The 17,944-nt window shown below is 37.9% G+C and overlaps 1 protein-coding gene and 1 long non-coding RNA gene across 2 annotated transcripts in view; both read right to left on the reverse strand.

Annotated features, from left to right (window-relative positions):
- Positions 1 to 1,800: 1,800 nt before the first annotated feature.
- LOC123383243 lies at positions 1,801 to 8,052 on the reverse strand. Its single transcript, XR_006592797.1, has 3 exons — positions 7,516 to 8,052; positions 4,177 to 4,411; positions 1,801 to 2,382 (listed from the first exon to the last, which is right to left on the reverse strand). It is a non-coding gene; the product is annotated as an uncharacterized LOC123383243 (long non-coding RNA).
- Positions 8,053 to 12,431: 4,379 nt separating this feature from the next.
- The window catches only part of LACTB2 (lactamase beta 2), a 32,199-nt gene continuing 26,686 nt past the window's right edge, over positions 12,432 to 17,944 (reverse strand). The window contains exons 5-7 of the mRNA XM_003999877.6: positions 17,035 to 17,183; positions 13,367 to 13,448; positions 12,432 to 12,752 (exon numbers count right to left, since the gene is read on the reverse strand). Of these exons, the coding sequence (XP_003999926.1) occupies positions 12,709 to 12,752; positions 13,367 to 13,448; positions 17,035 to 17,183 (275 nt within the window). The 3' untranslated portion in view covers positions 12,432 to 12,708. The remainder of the gene's footprint in view (positions 12,753 to 13,366; positions 13,449 to 17,034; positions 17,184 to 17,944) is intronic.

Below are 17,944 nucleotides of genomic sequence, written 5' to 3' on the forward strand. Positions count from 1 at the left end.
TCCTCTGAAGTTGAAACTCATTAAAAAATACTGAACCAGACAAGTAATAAAATGAGGGAAAGAAAAGGAGAATAATTATATTAAAGAACTGAATTTTAAGAAAAATTGCTTTAAGACTAGTTTCCAGGAAGCCAAGGCAAAAAGTGAGCATGGTGAATTATCTAGACATCATCTCACGTATAGTTTTGAAACATGGTTAATGTTTAGTCTTACATGGATTCTCTCTTACCTGGAGTATCTCATGAATGGGTTTTACATGGGGTCTGGGATGCATGTATTTTTAAAAATTTCCCCAGGCAATTTTGATAATTAGCCAAATTTGATGAACACTAGTCTAATAAAGAAAGCACAGCAGTTCATAGAAAAGAAAACCTTTTATCCAGCTCTGAAATCTGAAAGGGATTTTGTTCCATGGAAACCAAAGAACACTGAATAATAAAATAGACAATGTCCTTGATAGGTAGCATTAAAAAAAAGAGATTTTATTTGTGTGTATCTCACAGCAACCTTTGATAAATAAAAGCCAACAACCCAATACTAAATTAGAATTCTTTTTTTTTTAAATTTACATCCAAATTAGTTAGCATATAGTGTAACAATGATTTCAGGAGTAGATTCCTTAGGGCCCCTTACCCATTTAGCCCATCCCCCCTCCCAAAACCCCTCCAGTAACCCTCTGTTTGTTCTCCATATTTAAGAGTCTCTTATGTTTTGTCCCCCTCCCTGTTTTTATATTATTTTTGCTTCCCTTCCCTTATGTTCATCTGTTTTGTATCTTAAAGTCCTCATGTGAGTGAAGCCTTATGATATTTGTCTTTCTCTGACTAATTTCGCTTAGCATAATACCCTCTAGTTCCATCCACGTAGTTGCAAAAGGCAAGATTTCATTCTTTTTGATTGCTGAGTAAGACTCCATTGTCTATACATACCACATCTTCTTTATCTATTCATCAGTCGATGGTCATTTGGGCTCTTTCCTTCCTTTGGCTATTGTTGATAGTGCTGCTATAAACATGGGGATGCATGTGTCCCTTTGAAACAGCACACCTGTGTTCCTTGGATAAATGCCTAGTAGTACAATTGCTGGGCCGTAGGGTAGTTCTACTTTTAGTTTTTTGAGGAACCTCCATACTGTTTTCCAGAGTGGCCGCACCAGTTTGCATTCCCACCAACAGTGCAAAAGAGATCCTCTTTCTCTGCATCCTCGTCAACATCTGTTGTTGCCTGAGTTGTTAATGTGAGCCATTCTGACAGGTGTGAGGTGGTATCTCATTGTGGTGTTGATTTGTATTTCCCTGATGATGAGTGATGCTGAGCATTTTTTCATGTGTCGGTTGGCCATCTGGATGTCTTCTTTGGAGAAGTGTCTATTCATGTCTTTTGCCCATTACTTCATGGGATTATTTGTTTTTTGGGTGTTGAGTTTGGTAAGTTCTTTATAGATTTTGGATACTAACCCTTTATCTGATATGTCGTTTGCAAATATCTTCTCCCATTTTGTTGGTTGCCTTTTAGTTTTGCTGATTGTTTCCTTTGCTGTGTAGAAACTTTTTATTTTGATGAGGTCCCAATAGTTCATTTTTGCTTTTGTTTCCCTGCCTCCAGAGACGTGTTGAGTAAGAAGTTGCTGCGGGCAAGATCAAAGAGGTTTTTGCCTGCTTTCTCCTAGAGGATTTTGATGGCTTCCTGTCTTACATTGAGATCTTTCATCCATTTTGAATTTATTTTTGTGTATGGTATAAGAAAGTGGTCCAGGTTCATTCTTCTGCATGTCGCTGTCCAGTTTTCCCAGCACCACTTGGTGAAGAGACTGTCTTTATTCCATCGGATATTCTTCCCTGCTTTGTCAAAGATTAGTTGGCCATACTTTTCTGGGTCCATTTCTGGGTTCTCTATTCTGTTCCATTGATCTGAGTGTTGGTTTTTGTGCCAGCTAACTTAGAATTCTATTGGTATCAGAAAAGAATCATCTGGGTTGATAGAAGAAATTATATTCCTTGGTCCTCTCTAGAAATTCTGATTTGGTAAATCTGGGAGGTTCCAGAAATGTGTATTTGTAGTAAGCTCCCCAGTTGATAGTGATCCAAGTGGTCCAAGAGCATATTTTGTGCTGAGAGACTAGATGGCTAAGAGTATTCCTGGGAGTTTCAAGTTTAGATACAAAATTTTGAGATATACCATTTTGATAGACATTTTTACCTTTTTTGAAAACTGAAACAGGAGAAGGAGGCTGGATTATCTACTTCCACAAAGTATGCTGGGAAGACTTCTGTGGTATGAAACCAGAGAGCTTCTGCTAATAAAAATTTTTCTTCACCTCTTGGGAAAATATGAAGAGCATAGGTTGCTTTATATGGCTCCAGAGTAGATGTTAGTCTCACCCTAAAAGGAGGAAATGGATACTGAATGGATTAAAATCTCATGGAATTATGGGGACAAACGTGGGAAAACTAAGTAACTGGTCTTTTGTCAGAGAAGTACTTTCCTCCAAACTTAAGTACCAAGGATATCACAGTAGTATTATAATCATGCACAAAATAAGTTCATTATAGCCTGGATTGCTGCAGCCTAATTTATATTTGGAAACCTCTGATTTGGAAAAATACTATTTTCTTCAGAGGAGTGCTTCTATGGGGCCAAAGTTCTTAAAAACGCTAGTAAACGTAAGTGAGGAAATCTGTCATTTTAGTGTTAGCTTGCCTGCAAATTCTGTAGTGGGTAACTTAACCAACCACAGAGAAAGTATTTGTTGAGAGATAGAGGCAAAATCTTTTTCTCTTTACATTGGCTAGTTACTGAATCCTAAATTCAGTTTAGATCTCAATGGGAGAAACTTAAACTATGATAGATCTTTAGTACTGTACTGTGTTATGATTGGAATACAAAGTTGGGATCTACCATACAGCTATAAATAGTACTCTGCTGGCTTCGGGTAACCTCAGGTCTAGTTATCTTTAGATGGTTTCATACTGCAGTGAAACTTTAAAGGCCATGGACGTCCAGTTCACCTTCATTCTCCAGGTCCTACAGTCTAGATACTAGGTATAGGATTTCCTCTTAGGGGAATCTTTATGCTTCAGATTTGTATCCATTAAGGATTATGAACTTGGAAGATTCTTACCCTTTGGGCTAAGAGAAGAGTAAATAAGCATGTGTCTCTTATTGTTTATAATTCCTGAGGATTTTTGCAAGAGCACATTCTATGACAAAAGTGCTTGCTCCACCGGACTAAAAGAGTTGGAATTTACCCATTGCATACTATCACTATTTTGACATTAAAATGTTTAGTTTATATCACATTTATTTAAAAATTTCTTTAAAAATTTTTTATTTAAAATATTTTTAAAATATTTAAAAGTTTATTTAAAAATCAAATAGTGCCAACAGGAAAACCCTTTCCCAATCTCTTCCTTTTTTTAAGATGCCTTTTCTGGCATTAATGAAATTCTAACCCTTTTATTTCCTGATTTATCAATTTTAGACTTTATTGACTTTCTATTATCATAGGTGATGATTCAGCACTCACAACCTCTTATTTCCTTTCCTCTATTATCCTTATACCACATTAAAAAAAAGTTTATTTACTCATTTTGAGAGAGAGAGGGAGGGAGCGAGAGGGAGAGAGAAAGAGCAAGTGAGAATGAGTAGGAGAAAGGCAGAGAGAGGGAAAGAGAGAATCTCAAGCAGGCCTTATGCTGTCAGCATGGAGCCCGACACAAGGCTCGATCCCAGGAACCAAGAGATCATGACCTGAGCCGAAATCAAGAGTCAGATGCTTAACTGACTGAGCCACCCAGGTGCCCCCTTAACACAATTTTTAGTCAGTGTTTACATTATTGCCTAGGTAGAATTGCAGAGACCAAAACTATTTCATAATTATTCCTTCCTTGTGTAGCTTGTGTTTTTTGGAATCAGTGCTTGCCTCATTTTTTCCCCCACCAGTATAGTTTTCTATTTACTGATCATTGTTTCAGTTGTTCAGCTAGTGCTGTTGTAGGACCACCACAGATTTTTTCCTCCCAAAGGCTCAGGAGTACCAGGTAATCAATCAGTTTCCCCTCTGGAGATCTCTTTTTGAAGCCCCTACCTCCTCCTGCCCCGAAATAAATAAATAAATAAATAAATAAATAAATAAATAAATAGGATAAATAAATCTAGAGCAGGGTTTAGGCACACCTTTGCCTTAGAATATACTTTTGACGTTTTTCTATTTTGGATTTACTATATCAGTTGTGTGCCTTTTTCTTGTTCTTCTGGAGTACATTATCCAGCAGTTCCTGAGAGGTGCATGGCAGCCATAAACTTTTTGAGTCCTTGCATTCACACATGGCTGATAGCTTGGTTGGTTACAAACTTCTAGGACAAATAATTTCTCCCTCAGATTATTGAAGGCATTATGTCCTAATACACACTGAAAAACAAAAACAAAAACAAAAAAACAGTGCCGTTTCGATTCATGCTCCCTTCCAAGTGACTCCAAATCCCCAATCCTACTACCATACCCACAACCCAGACTCTTTCAAGATCTCCTCCTTAGCCCCTGAAATTTTATAATGTTATGCTCAGAAATCTTATAATGTTATGACTTAGTGTGGGTTGTTTTATCTTTTTTGTATTGCTGGGCATTAGTAGACCCTTTCAACTGAAAGACTCATGTCCTTCAGTTCTAGGAAATTTTTTTGTACTTCTCCTTTGATAGTTTCTGCCCAATTTCAGTCCTTTTTTTTCTGGAACCCCAATTACTTTGATGTTGTACCTCCCAGTTTTCTCCCAAAATCTTCTATCTTTTCCCTTCTGTTTTCCATCTTTGTTTTGTTTTCCAAAATTTCTATTTATTTTGGTTATATCTTTACTTAATCAGGCTTTTTCCTAGAGCTGTTTTTCACAGCATCCTGTTCTTGTTTTACAAATTATAATACCTTCCCTTATCTAAGAACACTAATAATTAAAATATTTTTTTGTATACTCTTTTTTTCCCTATCCCTGCTTATTTTGTTCTTTCATTTCTTATGAACTTTGGATTTCTGTTTATATTAAGAGATATTGATTGGGAACTGTATATATGTGTGGGTGGGCTTCCCTGGAGGGAGATATAGCTAATCTGTTGGAGAACTCCTCTATAAATTTATGTAAAGTTTTTTTTTTTGTCTGTACCATTCACTTTCTCTAGAGATGAAATTCCCAATATTCTATCTAACATTCATCTCCTTGGAAGCCACTGTTCTGGGGACAGGTAAGGAAAGGGGAATGGGAGTTTACTGTTCTTTCACTTAATTTTTTTTTTCTGGCCTTCCACTTCTAAGAATAAACTTTGGTTTCTTTTTTGGGGCAGCTGTTGCCTGGCTGTGTATCACTCGGGTATGTTGCACATATAAGCTTTCAACAATCCCACTTTTAGAACAGAGCACTGCCCCCACCTTCTGTAGCACCTGGTGCCTGTAAGTCCTAATCTTCTGAAAGGGTTGTTAGGGTGACTTGGCTCTCTTCCTTCCTACAGCAATTTCAGGATATAGTTTTATCCCTGCCCTAGCTCTATCTGTAGTCTTGCAAAATTTGGTTGTAATCTATGTGGTCCCCTCTTGCATTCTGTCTTCTCAGGTTTATGCGTTTTACTATTATTTTTTTAATCTATAACTCTGTATACTTAGTATGTATTATTTTTTATTGGGTCTTGGAAAGGAGTAGCAATAAACATGTAGTAAATCTGCCACAAATGGTACTAAATAGAATTACATTCTCAAAGAATAATGCTTACTGTTTTTTAAAACTGCCTATAATGTTAATGGATTTTAATGTGGATTTCTTGGGGATTCAGAATTTTAGCATTTATGTGCAATCTTTCAGGATAAAATTGGTAATATGCAGTAACAATATGGTAATATTGTTGAGGATTTAATGTTATATAATCCAATAATGGGTAAAATAAGCATAAACAGCACATAAGAGTCTTTATTTAATACTACTGACTTTTTTTTTTTTTTTTGGCTGGTAAAACACCTCTGTCCTAGTGATTACCCTATCCTTTTGGTATTTTTGGTATCTTTCCAGAGATATTTTCTGCATATGCAAGTAAATACACCTATACATATCCCTCCTCCATTTTAATTCCAAATGTTTCAGAAGGCCCCGCTCCATGGAGGTTGGAAGTAAGACTTTCACAATCAGTGTTTCAAATATTGAACCTTTTTCTTCTATCAAAATGAAGTCTCCGTTCAAGCACCCTGCCCCCCCCCCCCCCTCCCCGCCAACGGAATGGGGGAAAAGACCGATAATGGTGCATTTTCCCGGTCCAACAATGCCTGGAAGTTCGTAGCGTGTCTCACGCTGGTCCACGCTCTGGTAAGCACAGAGTGATTTGCAAGGGAGGTGGTGCTAATGTATCGTCCTGGCAGGTTGAAGAAACACCTGTACTTGAATCTTTTCTCGTTTTCTCTAGGATTTTAGCTTCCCTGCTACTAGCCAATTTTACTTTTTCTTGAAGTGACAATCGGGGACGTGAAGATACTCCCAAATAACTTAAAAACACTCAAAAACTCTCACAGAAATACACAGGAAAGGTTCAGTTTGCATAGAGTTGGTCCGGACATTCTGTGAGCTACTGCAGGGAACTGTTTTATCATACACTGGAAGGAAAGGAAAGCAATTCAGTAAGGAATCCATATTGCTCTAGAATTCCTTTGACTCTTCTTTATCTGAGAACAGACCTCATCCACTCTGGCTACAGGGGTAGGCATGTGACCAAACCTGGGCCAAATTACAGTACCTTATGTCCTGTACAGCTGAGACTGGCCTAAGGAATGGGTAATGAGCCAGTGTAAGTCACGGAGCCCTTCCCCTAGGATTTTTTCAAACCGAACCTGAAAGCATCAGTTTTGCTTGCTGGTTATGGAGCGGTTAGGATATGAGCCCAGAGAGGCCTGTAGCCATGTCTCCTGCCTTGTGAAGAAGCCAGTCTGACCCGCAAAAAAGGAAACAGAGGTGAGAGGTTTGGGGTTGTATTGATGGGATCCATATCTTTATTCTTGTTCGCAAGCCTGGCTCCACCCTTATCCTTCTTAGGTTGGTTACATGTGCCAACCAACTTCCCCTTTTGCTTAAGCTAGTTGAAAATAAGTTTCTGTCACGTGCAGCAAAATAGATCTTGCCTATTCGGCTCCAGTTCCATAGACCTAAGTGCCTCCTAGGTATCTCCCTCTGTACGTTCCTTGGTACTTCCAACTCATCTATAGTACAATGCATCTTTCCTTCCTTAACCCATTCTACCTTCTCTATTTCCTGTATTTTCTCATCCTGGTTATCGGGTCAACATCTACCCAGCTGCCCAAGCCAGGAATCTAGATCTCTACTAGACTTGTCCTTTTCTACTTGATCCCCCTCTTTCAAGATCTAGTAGTTTCTAAGTACTATTCCTTTTCTTAAATACTTCTTATACCCTGTCTTCTACTACCTTTGAGACCCCTTCTGCTGCTCTTTTTCTTCTCACTGTACTGAAAAGGCCAATCTCAGAATCCTTACCCAGTCCACTGTTGAATGGGGTTCCCTTCTGGTCCCAGATGATTGGTCTAGAGTAGTTACATAAAGGCTGGTCAGTAATATAAAAGACGGGATGGCAGGAAAGCACTTGAACAGGGACACTGAAGGTTAATTACACCAAGCAGGTCCTCTTCTACGAGGAGATCTGCATCTGAGACATGTACAGGTCTACTCAGTTGTTGTGAAACAGAAGTTGAAGATATACAGAGAAAGGCAAAAGTGATGACAAGGAGAATGCACATTCTTGAGTAAACAGAAAATGTGTTTAAGCAGAAGCTGTGAGTAATTCAAAACTACTGAAAGGGTATATTGAAAGGAGGGTATAGTAATTGGCTATGACAAACAAAGAGGAATGAAATCACAATTGTTGGGAACCAACTCTTGCTGTTGGGAAGACAACAAAATAATACTACAACTGCTCTAGACTATGATTAACTGTAAAAAAATTTTTTTAATTTAATTTTTTGAATTTGCATCCAAATTAGTTAGCATATAGTGCAACAATGATTTCAGTAGATTCCTTCGTGCCCCTTACCCATTTAGCCCCCCCACCAACAACCCCTCCAGTAACCCTCTGTTTGTTCTTCATATTTAAGAGTCTCTTCTGCTTTGTCCCCCTCCATGTTTTTATATTATTTTTGCTTCCCTTCCCTTATGTTCATCTGTTTTGTCTCTTAAAGTCCTCATATGAGTGAAGTCATATGATTTTTGTCTTTTCTCTGACTAATGTCACTTAGCATAATACCCTCCAGTTCCATCCACGTAGTTGCAAATGGCAAGATTTCATTCTTTTTGATTGCTGAGTAATACTCCATTGTGTGTGTGTGTGTGTGTGTGTGTATATATATATATATATATATATATATATATATATATATATATAAACCACATCTTCTTTATCAATTCATCCATTTGGGCTCTTTCCATCCTTTGGCTATTGTTGATAGTGCTACTATAAACATGGGGGTGCATGTGTCCCTTCGAAACAGCACACCTGTATCCCTTGGATAAATGCCTAGTAGTGCAATTTCTGGGTCGTAGGGGAGTTCTATTTTTAGTTTTTTGAGGAACCTCCATACATTTTGCAGAGTGGCTGCACCAGCTCGCATTCCCATATGATTAACTTTCTAATTCCTAAATTATGCATATTCCAGCCTGTGCGAAGCATGGCTGGATGACAATACATTGGTTCCTGTGAGATTTCTATGTTCCCTTGATTCTTTTTGTCTCTAAGACCTCAACCCACAAACATTATACTTAGTTCTCCAACCATGTGATGCTCTGCATATCTGTTTATGTGCATACACTATTTCTTCCAACTGGAACAATTCTTCTCATCTCCTAAACATCTCTAACTTCTAGGGGTGCCTGGGTGGCTCAGTCAGTTGAGTGTCCAACTTTGGCTCAGGTCATGATCTCATGGTTCATGGGTTCAAGCCCCACGTTGGGCTGTGTGCTGACAGCTTGGAGCCTGGGGTCTGCTTCAGATTCTGTCTCCCTGTCTCTGCCCTGCACACTCTCTCTCTTCTCTCAAAAAAATTAAAAAAAAAATGTAAACATTTCTAACTTCTTTACCTGGATACCACTTTCTCATCTTTGAAGACTGGGCTCAGGTTCCTCTAAGCTTTTTTTTTTTTAATTTTTAAAGTTTACTTATTTTGAGAGAGAAAGAGAGAGGCAGGGAGGGGCAGAGGAGAGGGAGAGGGGGAGGGAGAAAGAGAACCCCAAGCAGGAGCTTGGAGCGTGGAGCTGAAATTCATGACCTGAGCTGAAACCTAGTGGGTTCAACCGACTGAGCCACCCAGGTGCCCCATCCTCTAAGCTTTCTATAACCCAACCAAATTTCATGGTACCGCATATTGTAACTATGTATCTCCAGAACTAGAATATAAGCTTCTTTTGAGAGCAGAGATGCTGTTTTGTTCCCCTTTGTGTCCCCAGTGCCTGATCCAGTACCCAGCACAAAGCAGATATTTAATGAATGCCATTGTTTTTGTTAAAGGTCAGTTGCTTAGACTCTGAAAAATCAGGAAGTTGAAGGGCCTTCCATTATCACCCCTCCTCCAATAGGTCCACTTGTAGTGGTGCCATGGTACTTAAAAAAGACCATGATTACATGGCTTTGTGCAGATTTCTTCAGTTCAGAATGCCCTTCTCATCCCTGTCCCCTCACTCCCTCCAAGAACAGAAGTAGGGAGACCAGAGTTATGGGCTATGGCAGTTGTCCAAGCAAAAAAGGGTGATGGCCTGGGCTAAGGACTATTGGTGGAGTTAGAGGCAGAGACAAGTTCCAGAGCTGGAACAGTCAGTATGTACTTGATGAAGAACTGGATATGATATGAGGGATGGGGCATATCAAAAATAACTATTGGGTTTTCTGGTTTGATCAACTGCTGTTTTATTCAAAGAGATTGGAAAGAATGGAGGACATGCAAATTAAGAGGTAAACTAAACATTCACATACACACATAATCAGATTTCTTGTCTAAATTTTGCTGGTATCTGCTATACTTAGGCAATGGGAATACAGATTTTTTTTTTCTTTTTTGGTGGTGGTGTTGGGGAATATATTTATAGCCATTTTTTACCATTTTAAAAAAGTTTTTAAAATGTTTATTCATTTTTGAGAGACAGAGTGATACAGAGCACGAGTGGGGGAGGGGCAGAGAGAGAGGGAGACACAGAATCCGAAGCAGGCTCCAGGCTTGAGCTGTCAGCACAGAGCCCGACGCGGGGCCTGAACTCACGAACCATGAGATCATGACCTGAGCTGAAGTCGGATGCCCTAGCTGACTGAGCCACCCAGGCGCCCCCATTTTTTTTTTTAACAATTTTTAAGTATACTGTTCAGTGGCATTAAATACATTCATGATTTATGTACAATCATGATCACAATCATCTATTTCCAGAACTTTTTCATCTTTCCAAATTGAATTCCTTACCCACCAAACACTTACGCCCCATTTCTCTGTCTCTCCCAGTCTCTGGCATCTACCATTCATTCTTTTTAAAAAAAAAATTTTTTTTTTTAACGTTTATTTATTTTTGAGACAGAGAGAGACAGAGCACGAACGGGGGAGGGTCAGAGAGAGAGGGAGACACAGAATCTGAAACAGGCTCCGGGCTCCGAGCTATCAGCACAGAGCCCGATGCGGGGCTTGAACTCACAGACTGAGATCATGACCTGGGCCAAAGTCGGAGGCTCAACCGACTCAACTACCCAGGCACCCCACCATTCATTCTATTTTCTGTCTCTTATCAATTGGACTACACTAGGTATCTCAAGTAAGTGGAATCATATAGTATTTGTCCCTTTGTACTGGCTGATATCACTTAGAATAATGTCTTCAAGTTTCACCCATATTGTAGCATGTGTCAGAATCTCCTTCCTTTTTTTTTTTTTTAATTTTTTTTTTAACATTTATTTATTTTTGAGACAGAGAGAGAGAGAGAGAGAGAGCATGAACAGGGAGGGTCAGAGAAAGAGGGAGACACAGAATCCGAAACAGGCTCCAGGCTCTGAGCTGTCTGCACAGAGCCCGACGTGGGGCTCGAACCCACAGACTGTGAGATCATGACCTGAGCCAAAGTCGGACGCTTAACCGACTGAGCCACCCAGGCGCCACTATCTCCTTCCTTTTTAAGGCTGAATCATAGTCCATTGTCTGTATATACACCATTTTAGTTACCCATTCATCCTTAAATAGACACTTGGGTTGCCTCCACCTCTGGCTATTTTGAATAACACTGCCTTCATGAACCTGGGCGTGTAAATATCTATTCAAGTCTTTGCTTTCAATTCTTTTGGGTATATACCAGAAGTGGAATTGTTGAATTGTATGGTAATTCTGTGTTTAACTTTGGAGGAGCCACCACAATGTTTTCCATAGCAGCTGCACCATTTTACATTCCACCAGTGATGCCCGAGGGTTCCAATTTTTCCACATCCTCCCCAATACTTATATTATTATTTTTTTTGATAATAGCCATTCTAATAGGGATGAAGTGGTATATCATTGTGGTTTTAATTTTCATTTCTGCCGTGATTAGTGATGTTCAGCATATTTTCCTGTGCTTATTTGCCATTTGTATATCTTCTTTGGAGAAATGTCTATTTAAGTCCTTTGCCCATTTTTGAATGGAGTTGTTTATTTTTGTTATTGTTGAGTTCACAGTTATTTTGTAATGTGAAATGGTTTCAGGAACACAATAGGTCTCTAAAGCATGAGAATAAGTGTTTAGAATAGTATGAACATGCTGGGGACCTTGGGAAAAGGAGCAGAAAGAGGTGAGGATATCAAAAAAAGCTTAAAAAAATTTTGTAATGTCACCTTTAGGAAAGAATTTTAAAAGGGCCATTTCTCAGGATTCTGAGCTCATTTTAGTATTGTAGTTTGGCAACCTTGTGGGTTAAATAAGCACTGGAGAGCTGCCCTGAGAACCTAAACCCTATTGAAGAACACTACTTATATAAAAAATGCCCTGTCTTATAAATCCTCTAATTAGTTAAAAAAACAACTTTTGGCATATAATTCATATATATGCTGATGACTACATACTAAAAACTAAACTTGAAAAAGTATGTTGGTTGTAGTAATGGACTACAGAAATAATTATTATATAATGACTTTAATTGGCATTATGCCAATGTTGATGTTCATAAATTATTGTGGGAGACCATTATAAGAAAATATACAAGATACAGGGCTATAGAACTAAAATAAAATCATAATCGATAGAAGCATGAAAACAAAGCTGTTATCTACAGACGTAAAGAAGGATTATGTAGAAATCTGTGCTGTTAACTGCAGCAGCTGGAGAAAATAGCATTATTGGCCATTTGTAACAGATAACTAATCTCCAAGAATAATACTCAGTTTTAAATTACACAAATTCTATTATTTTTAAAGTAGCCATTTTATTGAATCTGTTGAACATGGATAAATTGTTGGATTCTGAATTTTTGATAAAATGTTATACGACTCAGGTTAGATAAGTAACATGTAAAATGTAAAAGGTAATATTTATTTTAGAAGAAAATATGACAATATTTTAAAGTATATCTAGGGTTATTTTCAATGTTCTATACTCTGTCTTTTGTGTAAATAATTAATAGTTAAGAAAATCACACCATTCTCTAAAAACAAACCAACACAAGCTTTCATTAATCTGCAACTAAAGATTAGCTTTCCATTTCTTGTCAGGATCCATGTTGCTAACTGTGGAAAGAAAATTAGAGAGTAAAAATTTAACAACAGATAAGCAAATTTAACGGATTTTAAGTTATTTTGTGGCTAGTAAAAACATTCATTCCTAAAATAATTTTATTGCTCAATATAAAGTGGGTATTTTTTTTTATTTTTGGACTTATAAAAGCATTGTTGAGGCTTCTACACAAAATTCAAGCTTTAAGCTTCTTGATTTTAAGGATTAAACTTCTAGAAAGATTAATTTGATGAATTAACCTAAAACTAGTAAAGACAGATTGACTGCTTTAATATCTTTGTGTTACTACCTTTACTACTGCTAAAACATTTGGCTGTTCCCAAGCCTTCTACATGTGAAATTCTTTGTGGTCTTGTGGTTGGGAGAGGAGAAACTATCTTTCCATTACATGCCTTTGATTATAGTTCTGGTGGGTAAGAACTGCAACCCCTAAGCAAAATTCTAATTCCTGTGGGAACTTTAGGTTCCAACTTGTGGTCCACTGGCCTTTCACTATTAACCCTTCCTAGTGTGTTTCTCCATCTTACAGTGACGTTCAAGGAAGGACTTGTAAGAAAATATTTTAGATGCTGGTAATAAAAGAAGTGAAGTTTGGAAGTATACTTACAGATTTTTCCTTCTTTTTCTAATTTTATTAAATGAAGCAAGACATTATGTTCAGCCATCTTATATAAATGCTCAGGAACAGTCTAAAAGAAAGACAAGAGTGAAAGAAAATATTTCCTTTTTAAAAAAAGAAGTAAATCGTTTTGAAACTATTGAAGAAAAAATGCATCAAAAGGGGAAAATTTTAACTTAAATACATTTTTATAGAGGAATAATCAAAATGATTTCACCTTGTACATGTCTTGCTTTAGGCCACTGTATTTCTATCTATATACCTGTAGATCAAATAGACTGAACAGTCTAGACAGTTAATAGTGTCAGTTTTGTTCATCACTGAATACCCAGTGCTTAGCATAATGGCACAGAGTAGGAGCTCCACATTTTATGAATGAATGAATAACTAACTAACTATGAAAATTATTCTAGATAGTTTTGATGATGCCACAGATCCATTGGCCCTATGGTTTATTTATTAGGTTACATGATAGTATATTTGTATGTTTCCATTGGTTATACTACCTCTCCCATCATTTAGTTTTCATTCTGAAAATTTCCTTAGACTTCTCTTAAAACACTCATTAAAAAAAAAAAGTTTATTTAATTTTTTTGGGGGGGAGGGGCAATGAAAGAGGGGTACAGAGGATCCAAAGTGAGCTCTGCATGGACTCATGAACTGCAAGATCATGACCTGAGCTGAAGTCAGATGCTCAACTGACTGAGTCACCCAGGCACCCCTAAGCATTCGTGCAACAATGAGTTGTATTGTTGACTCACTTCTTACACAACCAACTTGGCACAGCAGTATCAGATATTAATGTTCCCAAATATAAACTTCTAACCCCCAACTCTCCCTTAAGCTCCATTTACCATATCTGCCATTGTGATCTTCTAATTTTTTTTAAATGTTTATTTTTTAGAAAGAGAGAGCGAGCAGGGGAGGGGCAGAGAGAGAGGGAGACAAAGAATCCTAAGCAGGCTCCAGGCTCTGAGCTGTCAGCACAGAGCCCAATGCAGGGCTCGAACCCACAAACTGCAAGATCATGACCTGAGTGGAAGTTGGATGCCCAACCAACTGATCCACCCAGGTGCCCCCAGCATTGTGATCTTCAAGATCTGATTATGTGACTCCTCTCCCAAGATCCTTGAGTGGCTATGCCCAGGTTTATTGGCTAAAGCCCAACTTTTTAGCATGGTGGTGAAAGCTTCCATGATCTGATCATGCTTGCCTTTCTGCCTCATTCCCTGGGATTCCTTTCCTGCCCATCCCCATATGCATTGTGTGCTCCAGTCATATGCAGTTTCTTTGTGGGTTTTCAAATGTACACAATGCTGGTTTATTACTCCCAGGGCATGTTTTTCCTTCTGTCTAGAATGGCTTCTTTTCTCCTATACTCTGGCTTGGGAAATGCTTACTCTTTAAGACTCAATTAAATGATTAAAATTTTAAAGCTTTTCCAGGCAAGCCTTAATACCCTGCATCTTCCATCAGATATAATTTATTCTTCTTTCTTTAATGCTCTGATATACTATAAAGAGGTCTTGGAGGAAGCCTGGTGTGATAGAAAAAGCAAGATATGAGTAGTATCTGACATCTCACTTTTGAGTATGTGACATCTGCTAGTGGTGTACCTTTGGAAGTTACTTAACTCAAACTTTCTGAGTCAGTTTAAAAAAAATTTTTTTTAACATTTATTTATTTTTGAGAGACAGAGAGAGACAGAGTGTGGTGGGGGAGGGGCACAGAGGGAAGTAGACACAGAATCTGAAGCAGGTTCCAGGCTCTGAGCAAGCTGTCAGCACAGAGCCCGACACGGGGCTTGAACCCACGAACCATGAAATCATGACCTGAGCCTAAGTTGCTTAACTGACTGAGTTGCTTAACTGAGCCTAAGATGCTTAACTGACTGAGCCGCTCAGGCGCCCCAGTTTTTTGTTTTTTAAGTCTATTAAATTGGAATAATAGTATCTTCATGTATTGAGAATTCGAGGTATATGAATTAAGGACCTCAAATTACATTTGTAAGTGTGAAACAAGGAGTACAGCATCTAGCACATAATAATGTGTTCAAAAAATGCGAGTTAGTATTACAACTATCTGTTGAACGTGTCTGTCTTCACTAAACTATGAGTCCTTTGAGGGCAGGGATCTCTAATCATCTATGTAACTCTGTATCTCGTCCATTGTGTGGCACAGGAATCTAGTAATGTTGACTGAATACATCTCTGTGTAATACCTAGTACTATTCTGTATGCAACAGGTACTTGACACATATATACAGTGAGTATACCTCTGAACATACCTCTGAATGCAGAACCAGCATTTTTTAGGGTATGGGAAACTGCTTAATGACTCATCTGGGAGGGTTATAAGAGTTCTGCTGTCTATACTTAAGTTAGGAGAGAAAACCCCAGTGTACCAATGTATAGTCTAGAGTGGCTATACTCTAGTATTATGAGGAAATGAACTCTTTCACAGAATTTAAATATTTATGTTACCAGGGTGGCTCACAGAATTTAAATATTTATGTTACCTGGGTGGCTCAGGCAGTTAAGCATCCGACTCTTGATTTCGGTTCAGATCATGATGTCATGGCCGTGGGATTGAGCCCTGAGTTGGGTTCCACATGTGGAGCCTGCTTAGGATTCTCTGTCTGGCTCTCCCTCTACCCCTCCCTTACTCATGCATAAGCATTCTCTCCCCCTCTCTCAGAGAAAGAAAATTTGTATTACCGCTTTGCCAGTGGCACTTTTTATCTTTAGCCATTTTAACCACTCATCCTTCCTTTTTAAAACAAAGCACACTGAGTATGATGTGATTGTCTTGATAACTTAGGCCTATGGAACGTTACAGTTCTTTACTAATTATAACTGGGCCCAGGTACTTTTCAAGCTCATCTTTATACTCCCATGTATCTTATGGCTATACAGGTTGTGGTAGTAGTTATATGTGATATGCTCAAAGGCCACTGATGCGAGGGTTTCTTTTCTCTATATACTAAGTTATTTACTCATGTTCTGTTACATGTACTTTCTCCTTCTTCTTCCTTGTTAGGCATTGCTACTTCTCCCTGCTATCCCAGTATGTCTCTAGCAGATAACCCTTCTCACTTGCTACAGACTAAGACACCAACAATCAAGAGGGATACAATAATACATAAATCGCTACAGGCTGTTGGTAATGGTCTCTCCTACAGAATGAAGTACATAAGGTTTAATTATAGTTCAGAATGGTTTGTTTGGTTTCCCGTGTCCATTTTTGTTTAACTTCTGTGTTCTAGAAAGTTGAGATTGTTGATCTCAAATTTATACAAGCGCACTACTTATAAAATTAACAGACTTATTCTGTTCTGGGATGTGATAAGTCTACCATATGTGTTCTATTACATAGATTCTTCTTCTTTTTTTTTTTTTTCATCTATTTATTTATTTTTGAGAGAGATAAAGTGAGAGCAGGGAGGGGCAGAGGGAGAGAGAGACAGAGAATCCCAGGCAGGCTCTGCTCTGTCAGCTCAGAGCCTGATGTGGAGCTTGAACTCACAAACTGTGAGATCATGACCTGAGCTGAAATCAAGAGTCTGATGCTTTAACCGACTGAGTCACCCAGGTACTCCTGTGTAGAGTATTCTAATAAAACTGTTGCTATGTACAAATAAGATAAATGAAAATTACCTTGTAAATGTTTTTTACCAGCTCCATTGTTGTAAATGATTTTTCAAAATTATCCTGAAGTAATGCAAGAATTTGCTGTTCTCGTATATTTCTGTGAGAAATGTATTCCAGAATTTTATCTTCGGCATTATGGATTACTGGGCCGTGTCCTGAATTAGAATTATAATATTTATTTCAAACAGATAAAAAACACTAAGTACAACTGAAATTAATTCAGTCTGTTTAAAAATAATGCACATGATGTACTGAAAAAGCATACTAAGTGTTCTAAATATGAATTTGTGGAAAATGATACAGGTGTAAGAGATTTAAAAATTACATACAAATTTTAAAAATTACATTCAAAATTTAAAAATTACATACAAACTCTGGCCAAAACCAGAGTATTATATCAGATAAAATCTGCATGAAATGTTACTATATACTTAAAAAAAAATTAACAACAAAAACAGTAAGCACATGAGTAAGGATAGGTACTATTTATAGTGTGCTCATTATCTGCCAGGCACTGCTCTAAATGCATAATAATTTAGAGCATAATATGCTCTAAATGCATATTTAAATATGAAATTTATTGTCAAATTGGTTTCCATACAACACCCAGTGCTCATCCCAAAAGGTGCCCTCCTCAATGTCCATCACCCACCCTCTATATATTATTGTTATAAGAGTCTGATGAGGTAGGCACTCTTATCATACCTTCTTTATAACAGAAGTGGGAGTGTAAGGAGGGTAAATAATTTGCCCACAGTTCAACAGTGAGGAGGGGACAGTGCTGGGGTTCTGACTTGTGAGCTTTTAATTACTCTGTGCTCTTACCCACCATGCCACACTTATAAAAGATTGAAAGGAGGAATGTAAAAAGTAGCTTCATGTAAGTGACCAAGATCTATTAAAAATTCATAAGAAC

The sequence above is a fragment of the Felis catus genome, chromosome F2 (assembly GCF_018350175.1).
Source record: "Felis catus isolate Fca126 chromosome F2, F.catus_Fca126_mat1.0, whole genome shotgun sequence".
In the NCBI taxonomy this organism is placed as follows: Eukaryota; Metazoa; Chordata; class Mammalia; order Carnivora; family Felidae; genus Felis; species Felis catus.